Below are 21,166 nucleotides of genomic sequence, written 5' to 3'. Positions count from 1 at the left end.
CTTAACATAGTTTTTTTCCAGGCTTTTTTTAATCCTTGTATAGAAGATACTTCCTGTCCACAACTCTAATTCACATGGGTGTAAAGTAAGATGTGAAGATTTAAAAAACTACTTTGTGTAATTTCCTAAGAGAAACACTTTTTGATCCTAGAGGTCCGATACTGTATTTGAAAACATCATTGCCCAGTGGAGCAGCTGGAGGACTTGTCTTTCTGTGCCAACACTGAATTCTTTTGGCAATTTCTCTCTGAACATTGCAATATTTGTATGGCAGGAGGCCACAGATAATTGAAAAATATTTCTGTAGTAAATTTGATTCAATAAAAATAAGTTTAAATACAGATCATGTTTGACTACTTCATAGATAGGTATGACTAGTAGATTTATTAATATCTTCCCCATGGAAAGCAATCATTCTTAATGGCTCTAGTTTTTCAGAACCTTGGAGGTGTGACAAGGTAAGGATTTTTTCCTTATGACTCTTGAGAACTAAGCTTAGTGTCCTGATATTGATTCAAACTTTAAAAAATCTTCACACCCACGATTTAACTATTTTCATCTTTTATTTTCTGTCCAACAGGTACAAACCAAAGATAGCACCTGATAAATCACATATAATTCAGCAGGTTGGTGCAGTTGTACTTGAGTTTGGTAACTTTTTATCTAAAGGCATTAATTTATTTATACTGTCCTTGAAATTCTGTTTCCTCCAGCCCATTTCCTCATCTTGTTCTGGGTGCATCTTTCTACCAGACAGATTTTTAATGTCTCAAACATGTATTTCTTTCCTCTCAATATACCATTCAGATGAGAAATCAGAATTTAATCATTGTTCTCTTTGTTAGACTTCAGATGATTGTGCTCACAGAGGGACCATAGCCGCAATTTTTTGTCATGCTTTATCACGACAGATAAATAAGGTACTTTCTGTGGTGCAGAGTTCCCAAGTCCTCTGGTACATCTGTACCAAGTTCTCATATACATCTCTGTACTGAGTCAACAGCAAAATTCCCTGCTGCAGTTAGGTAAGGTCTTAATCTGACAAGATCTAATAGTGCACAACTGATATGATCAGCTGATGGGGATGGGCATCATCAAATACTTGTGTGATGGCATTGAAAAAGATAGTACATGCTTACTTGAATTATCCTGATTTGTGAAAACAATTAGTAGTCTCTCTGTTGAAAGTTTCAACAGTGATTTAGTCAGTTCCTGTTTTGTCAAAATTGCTTGCTGAGAACAGTATCTGATGGTGCAGTGTCATGTTTTTTGTTTCTTTTCCAAATAATTCTGAATCATTACAGTAGACCGGATGTTTACAAAAATCAGCATGTAATTTAAATTTCATATTCAAAATCTGACATTAGCCGTGCTCTTTCTTATGCTACCAGCTTTGCCAGATATACTGGTTAAAATTTAACCAGGAGAAAAGTGGAAAAAAAATTTGTTGCTTGTACATCATCATCATCATCATTATCATCATCATCTTTTGTTTACTGAAAACATTTGGATAACTAGAAATTTTACACAGTACCAAGCAACAGAGAATATGGCTTTTGGGTAATAGTGGTCAAAGCTACGATGTTCTAGAATTTGTATGGGTTGTATTCATAAGGCAGTTTTCAGAACTTAATACAAATTGGTAGATGATGCTAACAACACTATTAATGATGCTGTAACTCTGGAATTCAGAGCAAGGTCACTGCGAGCCTTTAATGAGACCATCTCCTTAATACAAGACTAATTATTTCTCTACGGAACAGTCTGTGATAATAATCATCATGCTTTTCTATGGAAAAGAAAGAGAGTATGCAGGAGCTGAATTAATATTTAGTAGCCCAGAAATGCCAGAGAAACAAAATCAGCTAATTTAGGTATGTTTTGTATTGAATTCTTGCCTACTAGATAACAGCAAACATTTTTGCATGCTATTTTATGTCATTCATTATTTAAATAAATTGCTGTTATTGTTGTTGGCATAACTATACAAGTAGAAACTCAAGAGCAAGTGCTTGATTTTTTTTTTCTTGATATTAAGAAATAGAGATTGGGCAAAATAGGAAGACATATACAACCAGTAGATGATACTTCCTCAAACAATATTTTTTCTGAGAAAATCATTGAGGTTTGATACTCTTTCTGCAATCAAGGATTCAAAGTTGCTTTCTGTTAAAATCAAGCAGAGGAATTGTTTGTGATGCCTGGTAAAATTGATAGCTCCACATATTTTAAATTTCTGTAGTTCTGTCTGACTGCGTGTGACTGGGTACCATTGCTAAAAGTCTCTGCCTTCCATCAAGTCTATGTGCCAAGTCATTACTACATGGATGCATCTTTACTAAGGGGAAAGAGCCCAAAAATACAAATAAAATCTGAGTGACTTACAAAAATGGATGGTGAATCTGGGTGTTTTTTTCAGGATCCTCTGCATAAATCTGTCTCATAGCAGGTTTCTTATTTTTACATCTTGACCAGTAATTTCGGTGTGTTGACTGAGGAGAATAGTTATACTAGTTACACTGCAACTTTAGTTTGCATATTCTTCATAAAAAATTCAAATGAAGATAAAGATGGGAATTAATTAGCCAAATACATAATATCATGGGCCCACTATTCTTCCCTGATAATAAACTGTAATTTATGGAGCTAAAATTAAGACAGAGAAGCAAAGTTTTGCATTTCTAAAGATCTGTAATATTTTGTTACTATATGGTAAAACTACCAGAAGCAAAACTCCAGAAATGTATTTTTTAACTTTTTACTTTGAAGAAGTCTTATTTCAAGTGAGCTGAGGTTGGGACTTCTTATGTATGGACTTGCATTTTCAACTGTATTACACTGTTTGCATTACACTAAGACCTTGTGGACTACAATAGAAAAATAAGTTCTTTTGGCATGCTCAGGAAGTTTATCTATGCTCATGAGGTTTCTCAAAAAGCAAAACATTTACGTAAATGTATTAAGTAGTGACAGCCTTAAAAAACAGTTCTGACATTATGCAGTGAAATATCTCAGTGGAGAAGTAAGACACATACACATTTCTGTTAACCATCAACTTCACTTTCAAAACTAGTAAGTTGTGCCAGGAAGCATATTAATTAGACAAGCTTCTAGCAATGCCACAAAAGTCTATTTTTAACTATATTGGGATTTTACACTTCAAATAAATGCATTTCTACTATATGTTTTGGATTTCTCTACACAAGACATAATAATTTTATGCCATGTGTGTCAATGTACAGGGCCCTAACTTGGCAGACACTGAATCCATCATGTGAAATGCACATATGCCTCCTTATTTACTTGCTAATTCATCTGCTGCATACATTTACCAGATGAATCTGCAAGTCATGGGGTCGTGCATCCCAGAGGGTATTCAAAGATAATGATATGCTGCAAAATAATGCTGACTATTTTTCCCTTCAAAATCTACTCAGATCTGCATTTCCTGATATTTAGTGATGAGATTTACTCCTTTTATTGTCACAATTTAATACAGTTCAGGTGTAGTGATAGTTACTGGGTGTTGGGTAGGTGACAGACTCTTTTCTTGTTTACACATCACTAAGACTACTGAATTACTTGTCACTGCTATGAAAATTTGTTGAAGGGAACAGTGTTGAGCTGATATTTCTTAGGCATATTTGCAAGATAAAGAGATTATAAAATTTAAACAATGGCCTACCTTTGCTTAATTAATGACACATGGAAGAAAGAACCATGTCTGCAAGACCTAGTTTGTAATATTACTATTGTAATATAAATTGAAATAAGTTAATGTACAGGACCATGTTACAAAAATACATTGCCTCTTCCATTGCCTTCTGGTACTTTTGTTGTAAATATGAACCTTCAGAAGGAGGTATGTAAAATCACTTACCTGAGTCTGGCTTTGTTTTAATGTGGTCTCAACCACCTGGAAGGCAGGGCCTTCGACTGACTGCAGACTGCTCTGTTCTAGCCAAGGAACAGCTTTGTGAGCCCTCTTGGGAACTCCCCCATGTTTCAAGTGCAGTAGTCCTCTCCTGCCTCAAAATCTTTGGCAACAGGCGTAATCAGCCTATCTGAGGAATGGAGATCTCCTTGGAACGAGCTGATGGCTGTGTGTACATCCATCAGTCCTGACCTACACAAATGCATGTCCTGGTTCTGTGCCTGTTTCTGTGTCATCCATCTTCTTGTGGCTGCTGGGGAAGGGGGTGGCTCTAGGTAGTCAGCAATCTCCCAGAGCAAGTCATCAGCTTTATCAGCTTCCAGATGACAACATTTTTGGGAAAGAGGGCAGTGGAGAGTGAGTCACAGGCTTAATGAAGCAGCCTGCTTGGTCACCTTCCTGTTTCAGATACTTGAAATTAAAAGGGTCATTGGTCAAGTGAGTTAAACTCAAGGGAGATCCTTGACAGTTATTGCCCATGACACTGCTCTTGTCACCATTACTGTTGTGGGTCCAGTGGAGATCAGGTACAGCAGAGGAGTGAGGAAGAGGGAAATTCATTCTTGTGAAGATGCACAGATGACCAGGAATTTGCACTTCTGCAAGTGGAAACCTGAGGATATGCCCCACACATGACTTGTTGTGAGACCTCCATCAGTAGCCCTCACTAAGACAATACTCCAGCCAGCATGAACATAGTTATGTGATGTTTTACTTCCTTCATGAGCTATAACAACTCTCTCTTTCTCTCTCTCTCTCTCACACACACTCCTCCTTTGGCTTTTCTTCATCCCCATGCCTCTAGGCTCAGCAGCTGGTCACTATGGCCTCTCAGGCTCAGGAGCCCTCCCTGGTGAGCAGGGCTGTCCTGCACGGGGGGAAGGCTCTGCTGACACCCCAGGGCAGCTGCTGGATGAGTTTGCCCCCAAAGCAGCAGCAATATGGTCATGTTGGTGTGTCATTCATTCACCTCCCCTAGATAGCTCCTCTGAGGTGATTTCTTCATAATTACGTCTCCAGAATTATTTCATTCTGCGTTGTGGTAGGGAGGCACACTCTGCCCCAAATGCCATGGGAGGAGTTCTGTGTTACCTGCTACCACTGTGTGCCTGGCACTTGGGAAAAGCCTGGAATGACAGGGAGAGGGAGGGCAGAAAAAGGACCTAAAGGTGTGTTCCTTCAACACCTCCTGCTTGACAGTTGAGCCCTGCTTTTACCATGGTCAAGTGTCACAGGGGACCAAGTTACAGGGTGAATCAAACTCTATATTTAGGAAGAACAACTGGAAGCTATGACAGGAATTCCCTTTTACACTTCGCTTCTCTGCTGAGTCCCACTCCAGCCTGGAGCAGCACTCAGTGCCGTCCAGGCTGAAAGCATCGGAGCTATTTCAGACACATTTAAAGGGTCACATTCAATACCTCAGCTGGTAGAAGAAGGTACCTCTTTCAGCATCAAAAGGAGGTGTGCCTACTCACTTGACGGTTTGGAACTTTTTTTATATAAGTAAATAAGTTAGCTACTCTTGAAGGGGTCAATTAAAATCTTGAAAGATCCTCATGAAAACTCTTTAGGAATTGCTGTGAGTTTACTACAATAGTTGTGGTTTTCTGCCTATTTTAATGTCTCATGCAGTGTATCAGACTATTCAGAGCAGATCGCTATTACTTCATAGTCTGTGGGGATCTAAAAATTTAAAATAAAAAATCACTTCAACTCATGACTCATAAGAAGTGTGTATAAGTTTGAATATTGTAGTACATAGGCAGAAGGCTATTGTTTTCTGTATGTTTATTATAGTTAGTGAAATATTACATTATGGTTTTGATGTAAGAGAGGTTTCTTTCACTAAGTTTAACAGGCAGCTGTAACGAAGATTATTGTGTATGTATTATGGAAAATGTGACCACATTTGCCTAGAGCTTGTAGTAAGTTTTTGTGTAACAGGCTGAAAGCTGCAGAGTAGGGGTTTCTCTTCTTTCATTGTACTGCTTAGGTCTCACAGTTGTGTAGTTCCTGTCAAAGTCTTTTAATAAGATAATACACTGCAGTTCTGTCTCCGAAATGCCCGTTGTGCTTGATGCTGTGCATGCATTGGGGGGAGAGGACAGCTTCCAGCTGGGGCACAGGGGAGGGCTCTTGCTGTTGTCTGTGTGCTACTGTACATCTCTTGTGTGCATTACAAAAGATGGCATTATGATATCTCATCGTATTTAAAGCAAATTGAATAAATCAGCTTATTATCTTGCTGCAGCTCTGTCAGAAATTATTTTTAGCCGAGAGACAGAAGATAGGTTCCTTTGTTTTGCAAAGTTTTGCTTCAGAACACTCATTTATTCCCCTGCAGTAGTCCTATATTTCACAAGTAGTCCTGCTCGTGAGTACTTTCACTGCAAATCAAGGGAATTTGCAAGGGAAGGTTGCCATAAACCAGCTCCAAATTGAACTAATGCTGCCACTGCTTTCTAAGTTTGGCTCAGCATGCAGCCCATAAAAGGTAAAAGGTAAGGTGTGGGGAGGCCAAAAAGACACCAGGGAATACAGGCTGCGTGTCTGCATTTCTCTGCCTGCCAGAGATGTGAAATCCTGCTGTGGAAATGAGGGTGAAGTGGGATTTTTTCAAGTTTGCAGAGCTGATTGGAGTACCAGAAATAACTTAATACAATCAGTGCAGCACTCTTGACTCTCTCTCTCTGAGACACGTGGTGAAAGAACAAAGGAATTGATAAAAGTTAACTTATCACTTCTGTAATGGATGCTTCTGTAATCTAAGGTTTATTTTCCTGTGATTGATGGTCAATATTGCTCTGTAAGGAAATTCAGGGAAGGGAGGGAAGGGGAAAGAGCCAGAGATCTATTTTTACTCAGTAGTGTGCTGTTGTCCTGATTTCTCTGGCGGTAATGAGGACAGCACGGTCTGCTAGGAAAATCACCTCCTCCAAAAGCAGTCCTACACAATTGTATCATGCATCCCTCTTTAGGAACCGGTGTCTGATTGCAGTAATTTCCAACACTGACTGCTTGTGAACCCAGAGCACCTCGCTGAGGAGCACTAGTGCTGGGCTTGTTTCAGAGCCGAGGTTCAGGTTAAATTCTTGCCAGTTATCTCTAAGTGGCCCAAGAGGTGTGTATGGGTGTTTCTGCAATGCACAGGCATGCAAAATGAGGTACATCTTAGGAAGAATTTCTTTGTGACAGTGTTTGGGAAATAGATCCACTGTGCTTCAAAATGTTTAATGTTATTTAAACATTTTTAAATGTGCTTTTGTTTCCATTTTTCATTCTGATTAGAAAGATGAGAATTTGATTAAAAAATAATTAAACATTTTGTATTATGACTCCTATCTTCCCAGTCAGTTGGGGGATTGTTTTGTGTTTATTTTGGAATACAGTCACTAATCAATGGAACAGTTATTTATAGGCGTAATAAAGAGTTTCAAAAATAAAGGAGATAGAGTGTAGTAAATCCTTTTGTGTTTTTGAAATATGTTTGAATTTTGTCATGAATGTCAGTGGCTGAGATTGCATCCCCTCAAGTAAATTCTGAAGTTTTAAAACTCCTTCTCATTTGAAGATTGTATATATAAAACCACAATATAAAACTCATTAAAAGAATGCTGGTTTTATTTTGCACAGTGGGATTTTTTTCTGATTCATTAATTTAGTGGAAGCGATTTAAACCCAAACAATTTATGAACATGATTGACCTCTGACAGAAAGCAATTTGGACCCAAACAATTTATGAACATGATAGACCTCTGACTGAATGCTGTGTTGGTTTGGACACCAGTTTTTGCAGCTGAGAGTGTGACCAGAGGGAGACCTCTAATGGCAGGTCATTTGTATTTTTAATTCTGCTCAGCATCGTACACAGATTTAAAACTGATGTGAGAATATGCAGGAGGAAATCTTCTAGTCAGTCCCAGCAAAGCAATTTCAGGCTGATATTGCTGATAATCCAATTTGAAGCCAACCTACAACTCATCTGTTTTTTTGGGGACTGCCTCATATGACAGTTATACTCTGAGGTACCCAAGTCTTCACAAACTTTTAATTTCTCAGTGTATTTCTGCTGTTCTCTCCTAAGTCATTTATTTCTGTTCTCATTACTTCCCTTCCTATCTAAGATTAAATACAGTATCAAAAATGTGCTGTAGTTCAGTGGTGATCAGTGACTTTTCTGGTGAATTAATTTCTCAGCCTTTAGAATTACTGCCTTACTTTATATTGTAATAGTTAAATAACAAGACTGATGAAACTCTAGTCCAGTTAAAATGTAACTTCTCAGTGAACGAATGAAAGGCTGAGATGGTGTTTCAAATAATCTAATAAAATTTCTTCCTTTTCACTTTGGTGTATTTCCCTTTGCTATTGTATATTAATAGTGTATCAGTCTGTATTTCTCCACCTGCATAAAATTATATGGAAAAATATGTTCTTTTTGATCTTATTGCTAAAGAAAATTGATGAATCTATATGATCTAAAACTTTGAAGGGAGGCTACTTTGTGCTCTAGCAATTGTCAAGAAGAACTTTTCTGCTTGACCATCTTGATAACTTTCAGTCCACAGGCATTAAAGATTTGCAAGGATTGAGTCAGAAAATGGTTATGTCTGCATTTATCAATATTTTCTAACAAGTTATGTTTTATTTGAGAGAAGGCTTAAACTGAAAGTTCTAATGATTCCCACATACATACTGTGACTGGGCTAATCATACACTGTTTATCCTCAAAAGCTTCCTTTAATTCTTACTCATTTTACAGTGCTGTTAAGGTTTGAGAGATTCCTTATCTCTACTCATTATTGTTTTTAATGTGAAAGAGATAGCTTCATTTGTGGCTATGAAAGATTAATTGGTGAAGCTCAGGTGTTCTGTCTCCTCCTGATATCAGAAGGAATAACTAAGCAGCTTGGAAACTGAGATGGAAACAGGACCTGGGCAGATGAAATGGATGCCTGTCAAGAGGCAGCGTGGGTTAAGTTCTAGCTTATCTTCCACAGCTATCAGAATGTCAGAGCCTGTAACACTTTCCAATTTTGCTTGCAGGGATAAGCCTCTGTCGTAAAAATGTCAAAACAACCAGCATCACATGTCAAAGCCATTCAGGTAAGAGATAGCATTTATGTTTTTAATATAATAAAATAATAAATCTCATTCTCCATTGCTTGGCAGACTGCATTTTTACTCAGACAGAGCACCATAGGAGTGCTAGCTGGGGTTATTCTGTTCAAGTGAAAAGCTTAGTAGATATGAAAGCACTGAAAAAGTGTGACCTGGAGATCATCTTTTGATCTGAGCTGATAGAAAAACTGGATTAGATAGGTCCATTAATCACTTGTTTGCATGGTCTTTGCAGTGTTAGATTATGCTTTTGGAGGATCATCTAAGCAAAATATGGTAATGCATCTGCATATCTGTTAAGTAAAAATAATTCCTGCAACTATTAGATTTTCCACAAACCCAATATAATGCTGGGAGAATTATAGGCTAAAAAGATAGCATGGGTGTTGTGAAGTTTTTCATGTCTGCTTTCTTAAGGAGAAAAAGCCTCAAGCTCAAATAATTGTTTAAGAAGCACTTTATTTAGGAGCCAAAGGAAAATGAGAGAAACACAGATCTTTTAATTTGAAACATTCTTGTCTGCCACATAACCTCTTCAATGATGTATTGAAGGATGATGGAGTTGGTTGTTGCATACTTGTTGCTTATAAGGATAGAGTTGATTGTGACATACTTATAAAAGAAACAGCTGAAGAATTATCCCAACATCACCATGAAGTAAGGTCATGAAGAACGTGTTTGGTTTATGTTATCAATGGTTCTTGATAACATGAGGCCAAAATATCTTCTGAACTGAAGAATCTTACAGAAATATCATGTATTTTGTAAAATGCACTTCCAATGAAATTTTGCTATGAGTTCAAGTTGCCTTACCTAAGAAAGACAAAATGGAATTTCTGAAGTCTTCTTTGTTCTCTGTTTTCTTGAGATAATACTAATGGATTGGAGCATCAAGATTAATTAGCCAGGGGCTAGGCAGGATCCTGGAGACGCAAGGCACTGTGAAAATGCAGATTCTCTTTATCATCATCGTCATCATCAATTCTACTGAAATAGGCATGCAAAATACCGTACACTAATTCTGTTGAAATTAGAAAAAAAATTTGCCATTTTGCCAGACTTTTCATTTCACTGAGTTCAAATTTAAATCCCTCTTTTACAGTGACTATAGAAATGTTTATAGGATTAATGGAAAAATATGGATCTTTAATAGTTGAAAAGTATTTACATTTTCCATTTAAACTCAATAGGTACATACAAACATTTCTAAGGAATTAATTGGTTTAATTTTTTTTCTTAGAAATGTAATGATAGGCTGCATTTTATTTCTAGGATGGCTTCCAACTCCTAAATATAAACAATGCTCCTCGGTTGTTCATTTAAAAAATGCATTAAATTTAAGCACTAAGTGTAATATTTAAGAAACTTAATTTTTGCAAAGGTAATTTGAATCATGAGAAAAATTGCAGCAAAAATTTAAAATATATCTATTAAGCATTGGGTCAAAGGTGGTTCTAGTAGGGAGACTTGCACCTGAATTGATTCTTGTTACACTTTGAGCAGTCTAAGAACTATGACTCAAAGTGTCACATTACTTTTATGCATTGTGATTCATATCTTATGATCCTTTGCTATTGTGTGCTGGTATAATAGGACTGACGTGCCCTGGGGAATGTACATCATGCTGCAGCAATGGGAAAGTAATGGCACCTCCCTAACTGAAGTGTTTCATGGTGTTCTGTCTCTGAAATGGCTTGTTTCTGATTGTACTAGGTACAGACAAAAATGTTCACTTCCCAATAGCTAGTAAATACAGATGTGTGAGAGTTAAAGGCAGCAACTGGTTCCCAAGAGTAGTTTGGGGCAATAGAGGACCAAAGGATGTTAATTTCTGGAAACAACTGCTGACCTCCACTTCTCACTGCATTGAAGGCTGTGAACAGCTCTGACTAAAAATTATTCTATCTTGAAACACTCTTGGCTTTGCCCAAAGGTAGGGGTGAGGAGTTTCTAGGTTTTTTGTTGTTGTTTGTTTGTTTCTGGATTTTGTTCTGTTTCTCTCCAGCCTTTCTTTCTTTCTTTCTTTCTTTCTTTCTTTCTTTCTTTCCTTTCTTTCTTTCTTTCTTTCTTTCTTTCTTTCTTTTCTTTCTTTCTTTCTTTCTTTCTTTCTTTCTTTCTTTCTTTCTTTCTTTCTTTCTTTCTTTCTTTCTTTCTTTCTTTCTTTCTTTCTTTCTTTCTTTCTTTCTTTCTTTCTTTCTTTCTTCTCTCTCTCTCTCTTTCTCTCTTTCTCTCTTCTCTCTTTCTCTCTCTCTCTTTCTCTCTTTTCTCTTTCTCTTTCTCTCTTTCTCTTTCTTTCTCTCTTTTCTTTCTTTTCTTTCTTTCTCTTTCTTTTCCTTCCTTCCTTCCTTCCTTCCTTCCTTCCTTCCTTCCTTCCTTCCTTCCTTCCTTCTTCTTTCCTTCCTTCCTTCCTTCCTTTTTAAAACTAAATACTTTCATACAAAAATTTCTTTCCAGATTACTCAGTCATCCATCTGGACAGCCAGGAATGGCTGTGATGTTGTAAAGGACTTATCCATAACAGTCCTCAACTCATGCACAGCTGCATCAGCTGTATCCTAACCTTAATACCCTCTCTCTAATAAACAGAAAGAAGAACACACACACAAAAAATCTCAAAGTACCAGTTCCATTAAGTCAAACCAGCAATATATTAGTATGTCATCTGTACAGGTGTTTTTCCTTTGGTCTGTTTAGAAGGAGCCTGGTAGAGTACATTGGTGCACATACCTACCCAGTCATTGCAAAAACTGCAAGGCACTAAATCTGGTATGCCTTTCAAACAAAGGAGGAGGCGAATTCAGTTGTTTTCATAATTAGTATGGTTACACATAACAATCACACCTAGAAAGTCTGTCTAAAGCAATTAAAATTTAGGATTTCCAGAGTCTAGAACAGAAAATTTCCTATTTAGCATTTTACTGGATGGAGATACTCTAGGGTCATATCTCTATCTCAACTCACAGGTGACAAAAGTCTTGAAACATATTTTTAAAACAAAATTATCTTTTTCTTAAACAACGGAAGTGGTTAGGCAACACAGCACAAGTCCTTGCAGAGCTATGCTGGTGTACAGAATTTGGCACACACATTACACAGCTGCTCATCTGCGAGACAGCACCAGCTCTGGATTAAGAGATTTACAGCTCAGGACTTTGGTACCTATGGTCAGGAATTGTTTGGAAATGTCATATTTTCATTTCATACTGGAAATATTTAATTTACAGTATGTATTATCAGATCCAAACTGTTTTTAACTATGTCTTAAAGGATGTACATTTTACTAAGTTCTTTTGTCATGACTACGTACTTCTTGCTTGAGCTCTGACATGAATGTCCCTACTGCAGACAAAAAAGTACAAACTGCTTTAGTGTGACACAGATTACTGGGAAGGTGCTGAAGCAGACCAAAGAGTGTTTTATTGAATTTAATTAGCAGCCTGGGACTTTTGCTTTCTGAACCACTTTTAGTCACAGTTGGTCTGTCAATCACAGTGGGAAATGCAAGGGCTGTAGTGTTCTGTGGGAGGCTGGCTTCTGCTTTGGCTGCCTCCAAGGGGAAGGAATGTCCAAGTTCAGTGCAGCACAAGGAGAGATATCCCTTAAAATTTCAACTCTTCAAACTTGTATGACAATGCTAGCTGTAATTTGCAGAGAAGTTTCCCATTCTAAAAATCAAAGCTGTCTGGAGATACCAGAGCTTGGCAGGGAAATTACTTAAAACTAGAAATGGCAAAGCTGGGGTTTTTCCACCCATAAATGAAAAAGAGAGTTAGGAACTGTGAAGCTGAAAATGCTCTGTCCCCTGGGAACTTAAAAAATGCAGGTGGAAAGTTTCACAATATCTAAACTAATGCCCAGTGGAAGACCTTTATGAAACAAATACCTGGTTGTCTGTGACCCTGCAGATATTTGGCAGCCCCACTGAATTGACAGCGTCATCTTGCATGAATAAGATAATGGGAAACAGGTATGAATAATACAGGGAAAAGCATTCATTTCTTGGCAGATGGATTTGTAATTTGCTTGTGATTTGATTACAGCTGTCAGAACAGTTGTTGCTACTGAAAACCGTGAGCTGTTTTCCTGTGGTTGCCCAAGTGGGTCATGATGTGCAAGACCATAACTTGAGCAGAAGGATGGGATTATTTGTCTTCATTTAGTGCAGATCAGTCAGGTGGTAAAGGAAAGAACAGAGCTCTCTGCTAGAAGGTTCTCTGCTTCTGCTCCGTAACATTATTGATTCAACCCCTGGCTTTACCAGTGGGAGTCATGGTATTTTGATGACATTTCCTAGGAGCAGCTTCTCTTCTGAGATCACGAGATAAGAATAAGTATAAATTGTGCATTTAGTTGATCATGCCATTTGACTTTTAAAACAATCTTGGCTGGGTCACATTGGGAAATGGATACTTTTCAGCTGCTCTTTCCTAAGCAGTGTTTTGTGCTATTCTATTCCCCAAAATCTTTATTTTAAGATATCTATTATCAGCCCCAATTATGTTATGGCTACTGGCTTTCTGCCCCAGATAAAAGATGAGATTGATGCAGTTGTGTGGGTATCATTCTGGAGGGAGTTTGCAGAAGCCAGGGGCCAGTGGTCTTCCCAGTGTTGGAGCTGGTTCAAGTATTTGCAGTTCATAGCAACTGTGGGTAAATTTTATTGGTAAAATCATATTTTAAATACTTATGGCTTAAGATGACTCAGGGCAGGCTTCCCTTCTAAGGTACCTGTGATTAAGTGAGGTGAAAACTGGTGTCATTAGAGAATGGAGAGTGGTCCAGTCATTGGGTGTTATTGAAGGATTTGCATGATTTACACATTTAAACATTGCTTTTGGCACTCACTTTCTGTTTGACCTTGACCAAGCTGAAGCAGACCTAGGTGCCTAAAGACACTTTAGTGTCCAGTACTCATTTGTTTTAAAGTCCAATGAAATCAGAAAGCATTAGTCTAAAATGCAGAAATTCAAAAGCTTTCTAGTTTGTTTTTTCACTTTCTCTCTTTCAAATGGAGATGAAAGCACTTCTCTTTCCACAGGAGTGGTGTGATGATGCATACATTGAAGGCATAAGTGCTTGGAAAGCATGATAATATCTATATGCTTGTCCCACTCCTTTCAACTTTTGCCATTTACCAACTGTATCTTCATTTATCAGTCACTATTAAATGCATCAAATTTCCTTCTCACAGGCTAATATTAACATCCCAATGGGAGCATTTCGACCTGGTGCAGGCCACCCTCATATAAAAAAAGAAGTTACACCTGAAGAAGTGGAGGAGGTAAGCAAAAAAGTTTTTTGATTTGTTTTTTTTCTGTGGAGAATCCCTGCCATAAAATGGAAAAAGCCTTTAAAGTGATCTTATAGCTCCACATGCCAATCTTAGGTACCACAGCTGGACATGCACTGATCATTCATGGAAATAAATGGCCACTTACTAACACTTCATGTATAAATAGTTCTGCTTTTGGTGCCAAGGCACCTATAGGAATATAAACAGTTTTAAAGGTGTGTAGCTCTGCTTCCCCAGCGGGATCATATCTGCTGTCAGGTGAGAGAGCCAGGATTTCACCAGCAGTATTTGTCTAGATGGGAGCTGATGAGATACAGCCGGAAAAGTTATAGTAAGGCTTTGGAAGACTTTGCTGCTATCTGTCACCCTGTGGTGTGATTTATTGTTACAGCTTAACAATATTGGAACAGGTTTTCAAACACAATGCTTTTTAGAAGGTTTATCAACAAGAAGAAATTGAATGTGAAGACACTTGCAAGTTAAAACAGGAATTCCAAACCCATTTACCAGCCCAGGGGTGAAAATACTCCATTTTAGACTGAATTCTTTATTTTCATGCTTGTATTTTACAGGAAGTGTTTAACACTGAGTTTTGAATATACAATCCAAATTATACCTTAACTAACATTGATCACAAAGGTTATGATTAAACACAGATATCATATTTCTGAATCATATGAAATCATCTTAATTACCATTAACTTCACTAATAAATGAGACCCTAACACCCACAGTGGAAGAAAAGGTAGTGGTAGATATTCCAAGCAGGATAAAAAAGGTGGGTGCTCCTGGTTTCCTGGCCAGTTTCCTTAGTTTGGATTCACAATCCCCACATGAGAACTCATCCTGCTGGGCCAGAGCTCCCACTGCTCCTCACAGCCAAGGGCAGGACAGGCTGTGTAAGAGTCAATTCTTCCTTTCCTGTCTCAGTCAGATTTTTTTTCTGAATTTTGCCATGTTTTTGATATAAACAATGCTCTGTTTACAGAGAACTTTCCTGACATAATCAAACCTAGGCTGACTTGGCTCTTCAGAAGATTCAGAAAACAAACATACAAAATGACCTTGGATAGATATTGTGGCTTTCTTTCTTGGAAAGGAATCAAAGCATTTTCTCTCTGCAGTAATTAAACTGGTGAAGGAGTGGATGTTATTAAGCAGAAACTAATATAGCATGTGTGAGTTCTAGTAGTGTTTGAGAAATAAAATAAATGACTGGTGCTGATAATTACATTTGTTTGGGTAATTGAATTTTGCTTTGTTTCTCAGCTGCATGAATGCCCTATAGGAGACAGATATTATGGAAGATCTTGGCCCAGGTTTTATGGGCAATACTCAACCAAACCAATGGGATTAAACACTACAGAAAAAGATCTTGTTATAGGAATAGAATAAAAATGCTATCAGTGAACTTGTCATTTCAATTTTCTCATCTTGTTCAGTTTTGCCATACAGCTCATGATTTTTCAGAGCAGTTTTAGACAAATGCAACTTTTGCTAACAGTGCATAATCACTGCTAACAGTGCATTTTCCACTGTATTTTAAAGCCTTGACATAGGAGATGAGGGGAATATGGATCTTACTCAAAGGGGTGGTGGAGTCACATAGGAATGTATATTTTTGAAGGTCAGTGGAGCAGACATGTTAACATGAAAAGAAATGGAGGGTGGGAATTACAGAAAATAACTCTTCTTCAGTCAGAGCATTCCCATGCTTGTATTTTTTAACCCTTAGTGTATAAGTGACTCTTCAGGCTTCCTTCCATTAAACTGAAGGCTTTAATCTGATCTTAGCTGTATGTTGCACATGGAGTGAGTGATACAGGGAGCAGTGAGGTCATAAACAGCAAACACCTGAGGCTGGAAGAGAAAGCTGACAACAATTTATGGAGCACAAAGTCTCCAAAATGTGGGCAAAGCTTGCACCACTTATTCTACAAGAGGAATGGTATTGCACATGACTTGAAATGGTATTTTTTACATAGTTTCTGCTATGTACTAATAAGTACTGCAGGGTTCAGGAAGTGCTTGTTTCTCCTGATTATTCAGATTATCTAGGAAAACTGTAAAAGGAAACAATACAAGCTTATGACATCTTTGACTATTGATACAATTTTGTACATCCTTCCAAACAGCTTTTGTAGCAATTTACTTATTCTCCTGCTGTGCTTTGCTACTGTTTCAGGATGTTAGATCATTAAACTAGATATCAGGCAGTACATACAGTTCCTGGGGATGAATTACTGGCTGGGATTTGAAATCATCTAGCAAAAAATACTCAAATATTATTAGTATTATCCTGGATTAATTAATAATGTATTGGCTAAAATGTGAGAAATGATAATACAAGTGTACCAAGCCAAGAAATGTAATTATCAATTCCATTTTCTTATATCTGGTGATCTTAGGAAAGTCCTTAAAGATCAGATAGGTAGAAAATGACAGTTTTCTACAATGCCTTGTTTGTTTGCTACTTGACATTGCAGTATTCTTCCTGATTAGCATGTAGTCCATTAGTCAACAGAGAAAAAAAAGAGAGGTTAACTGGCCAACAATATTTGACAAGTAATGTTGGAATTTAAAAATTAAGTTAAATACTAAGAATTGACTGTTCACAGTTAATGCACCTTTTCAAGAAGGGTGGCTAACAAATCTAAATCATGATTGAACTCTAAAAAGCCCATCACAAGAGGACATTCACAGAGAAATCAAAAATGAAAAAAAAACCATAATGAAATTTTTTATAGTAAAATATAAATTAATCTCTATGTGTACTTTATTCCTTCTTTATGCCAGCTTTATGAAATACCCAACAGGCTGGAACAACAGTAAACTCATGTCTGGAAATCTACTCCTTCAAAATATTTCCCAGTCTAGAGTAGAAATGGTCTTAAATACCTGCTCTACTCACCTAGAAGCAAGTGCAGCTGAGGAAGTACCAAGGGCTGAAATACTGTGGTCCATGGGAAATGAGCTGAGTTGCTCACTATTGTATAATTGCTGTATTTTTACAGTGTCAGCAAAATAGCCATGCAGCACTACCCTAATTCAAATATAAAGTGATAAAAACCCCTTCTGGTCTTGCACCTGAGGTTATGAAAAGTTAAATTTCAACTCATGTTGATCTTGCATGGAGCTTTTGGAGTCCATAACCTACTATCATAGCGCTTCTCCAGAGCTGCAGAAGTGCATGATGATCTTCCTCTCCAAGTGTCTGCCAACTGTGAAACTCTCAAAGGAATTAGATGATAAAAATGGTTCTTCTACTTTTTTGTCATCTAAAATATGAAGGATTTAGAGTTGCCTTTAATTCTACAGTCAGTTACTTTCTAGTAATTGACTGGCATTGTAAAGTCTTACCCATTCTAATCCTCATTCCTCTACACTGAGCATCTTCTATTCTTTTCAGAATGGTTTTAGACATTTTAGACAACAACCAGCAAAATAACTTATCTCTTCATGACTCCACCCCTTTTTCCACTGGGATTGCCTTTAGTGTAAAAATATCATTTCCTGTTTTTCAAATAACTGATATATGCTCATGTTCAAGAGATTGCTATTGCAGCAGGAAGGTCACTGCTGTCCCTTTTGCAGAATGCTCCTGCTTCAACAGAGGAGGAGAAAGAGAAGAAACTGCTCCCAGGAGCTAAGAAACTTCCAGGTCCTGCTGTCAACTTGTCAGAGATTCAGAACATAAAGAGTGAGCTGAAATATGTCCCCAAAGTTGAACAGTAGCTGGAAGAAGCAGGTGAGTAGAAGAGAAGTTCTCTGCATGGCTCTGGGAGAAGCAGGCTGATCCAGAAGGCTTTCTAAGTAAAAAGATGGCTTTTCAATTACTCAGTGGACCTGGAGTCACACCCCATAAGTCAAAGAAAAAGTGTTAGAACTCATAATTGGGATTTACTGTTATTTCAAACATAGATCATGTTGGAGACTATATCCAATGATATATGGCACCCACCAACCAGCCTGAAGTAGTCTGTTCAGCATACTAAGAATTCAGTGCATTTGGAATATGAAACCCACTTTAAAAATTACATATTGCTTCATATGCATAAGTTCCAGTTTTGAACTTGTATTTTTACAATATAACTAGAAATGAATGTTTTACAATGCAAATAAATTTATTGCAGTGATGGACAAGTAGGTCAGTATTTTTGAAAAGCTCCTTTGGAACATTAGATATTTGATATTAATTTGTTTATGTAATTCAAAATTGACATACTAATGGTTCCATGTATTTGATCACACAAACATAGCCAATGCTATTTGTGGCACTCCAGGACTTGCTGTAGTCCAGCACAGGAAAGACATGGACCTGTTGGAGTGAATCCAGGGGAGGGGCACAAAGGTGAAGCGAGGGCAGGAGCATCTCTGTGAAAGACAGACAGAGAGAGTGAGGTTGTTCTGCCTGGAGAAGAGGAGGCTCTGGGCAGATCTCACTGTGGTCTTTCAGTACTCAAAGAAGGTTTAGAGAAAAGAGGGGGACAGAATTTCTAGTAGGTCTTCTTGTCATAGGATAATGAGTAATGGTTTTAAACCTGAGGGCGTTGGATTCAGACTAGATATAAGGAAGAAGTTTTTTGCTATGAGGGTGATGAAACATTGGACCAGATTGCCCAGAGAGGTGGTAAATGCCCCATCCCCACAAACACTGAAGATCAGGCTGGATGAGGCTCTGAGCAACCTGGTCTAGTGAAGATCACTCTACTTATTGCAGAGGGGTTGGACTAGATAACCTTTAAAGATCCCTTCCAGCCCAAACCACTCTATGATTCTATGATCATTTTATTTAAAAGTAAATACTCAGTGCCAAGTGAATATTTCCAAAAGGAAATATTCAGCATTTCAGTGCCAACTTCAGAAAAATTTATATCTGATTTAAACAAGACCCATAGGCCTTGGTTGCTCCACATTCTGAACCTTATAGAAATTAATGATAACTTCTGTCCATGAAATTATCCTCTGATTTCTTTGAAAAGCCTGAGTCAGTAAAGATGTGTCAGGCACTTACAATGAAAACTCAGATGTACAGAGAAGTTTTAATTCCAAAAAATCCCCACTCTGGCTACAGTAAGGAAAAGATAGTTGTGTCACATAAAACTCACCTGAATTACTAGTTGTGCATACTGGCTGATAAATCCTCTTTATCCTGAAGAGAGGCAGAGGAGTTGAGCAGGAGAAAATCATCTGGAATTTACTGCACAGAAACATAAATGAAAAACAGAGGAAAACAGAAAGCAATGCAAAGGGGTTCTGGGAATGCAGAAGTGCTAAGAACCAGGAATCTTAAAAGAAATTGTGTATAATTTGAGTGCATTGCCCCAGTGCACTCTGCATCATTAACATCATTATTTTTATGTACAGCATAAATATGCCATTTGGAAGGAAAGAGTGTTGAGTTTTTTCTTGCTTTTACCCTGCTGTGTCATAATGTTCCTGATATTTTAAACATGCAACAGAGTCTTTCTCTTCAGGAAACTTGGGGGCGGGGGGGAAACATTTTGTAAAATGTAACATTTTAGTAATTTCAGTAAAGCACTGCCCAGAGAAATATGAATTTTTAATGTGAGGGTTTAAAGAGGTTTTTTCCTATAAGAGATATTCCAACATAAATTTAGCCCCATATTTATTCTCAGATGATTGCTATTTTTAACATTTAAAAGTTTTTTAGTAATTACCTTACTGAGAATCTGACAGAAACATTTAGGGCAGGCTCAGATGTTCATTCTAAAGTGTTCTACAGAAACATCAGCAAAGTAAAGGGCATCTTGAAAGCAGTGAGGTTATTAAGAAGTAATTTTTGTCTCTGTCCTTCTTTTGATGTATTGGTTATCAGGTTCTGACAGGGATGTAGATTTCTGGATTTTGGGTAGTGCAGTCACAGATCATATCTGAAAACTCAGTGTTCACAGGGGTTGCAGGTACAGGACTCGCTGGATCCTGTGAGTTTGAATGTTGTGCAGAACTAAGCATGTGCCTGAATTCCATATAAAATTGAGATGTAAATTAATCAGATGCCACATCCAACAGCCTTGAGTGATTCTAAATGTATGGACTGTCCCCTGTAAGAGGAAATTCATCAGATCCAGTGCTTAAGTTGTGGCCTGCAGCCTTGTATAAAATGTGGTATTGTCAGAGAGCTGTTTTATGATTGATTGTGCAAATCCAGAGAAGATTATCTTCGTCTGCAAGAAATTCACAGCCACATGTACCTGATACTTTGCTCCATCTACAAGAAGGGGTTAGAGATCATCCTTTGGCTGTGATGATCTCAAAAGAATGGTGAGCTGACTGGTCAATAGAATATGCCTGTGCAGAGTATTTACTGTTAGATGGGGGTGTTCTTTGGTTGTCACAGTTTGGAAATTAATTCTCTCTTACATCAGTACTATAATCTTCTCAGATATTCACTACTGAGGGATTTCCCTTTGATATTATTTTTTTCTTTCTTGTGGTACTCTCTAGGAAGCTCTGTTTCTACTTGAAACAGTTAGAATAACTCTAAATATTCGGGATAATTTCCATCATTCTGTGATCCTATAATATGATACAATAAAAAAATCACAAGTACACTTTAACATGCCACAGATATCAAAGATTTTAGAACCACAGCAAGTATTTCCAGCTTTACCTCCTGTATTGTCATATTTCATGGTTAGTTTCAATAAATTGTAAGCTAACATAATTAATTTTGTATTAATTTTGATCCATGTTTTCTTGCTCAGTTTAGCATGCAAACCCAGCAGCAAAAATAAGAAACCTACAAAGCATTAGGTTGGTTCATTATTTGCAAACCCATTCCTACATAATTT

At 37.5% G+C, this 21,166-nt stretch overlaps 1 protein-coding gene across 1 annotated transcript in view; it reads left to right on the top strand.

Annotated features, from left to right (window-relative positions):
* The first annotated feature begins 592 nt into the window (after positions 1 to 592).
* Positions 593 to 21,166, top strand: part of SMPX (small muscle protein X-linked) — a 46,083-nt gene continuing 25,509 nt past the window's right edge. The window contains exons 1-4 of the mRNA XM_066571648.1: positions 593 to 626; positions 8,984 to 9,043; positions 14,250 to 14,339; positions 17,946 to 18,099. Of these exons, the coding sequence (XP_066427745.1) occupies positions 9,005 to 9,043; positions 14,250 to 14,339; positions 17,946 to 18,086 (270 nt within the window). The 5' untranslated portion in view covers positions 593 to 626; positions 8,984 to 9,004 and the 3' untranslated portion in view covers positions 18,087 to 18,099. The remainder of the gene's footprint in view (positions 627 to 8,983; positions 9,044 to 14,249; positions 14,340 to 17,945; positions 18,100 to 21,166) is intronic.

The sequence above is a fragment of the Molothrus aeneus genome, chromosome 2, assembly GCF_037042795.1.
Source record: "Molothrus aeneus isolate 106 chromosome 2, BPBGC_Maene_1.0, whole genome shotgun sequence".
NCBI lineage: Eukaryota > Metazoa > Chordata > Aves > Passeriformes > Icteridae > Molothrus > Molothrus aeneus.
The sequence above is the reverse complement of the archived record's forward strand: the minus strand, read 5'-3'. Positions and strand labels throughout refer to the sequence as shown.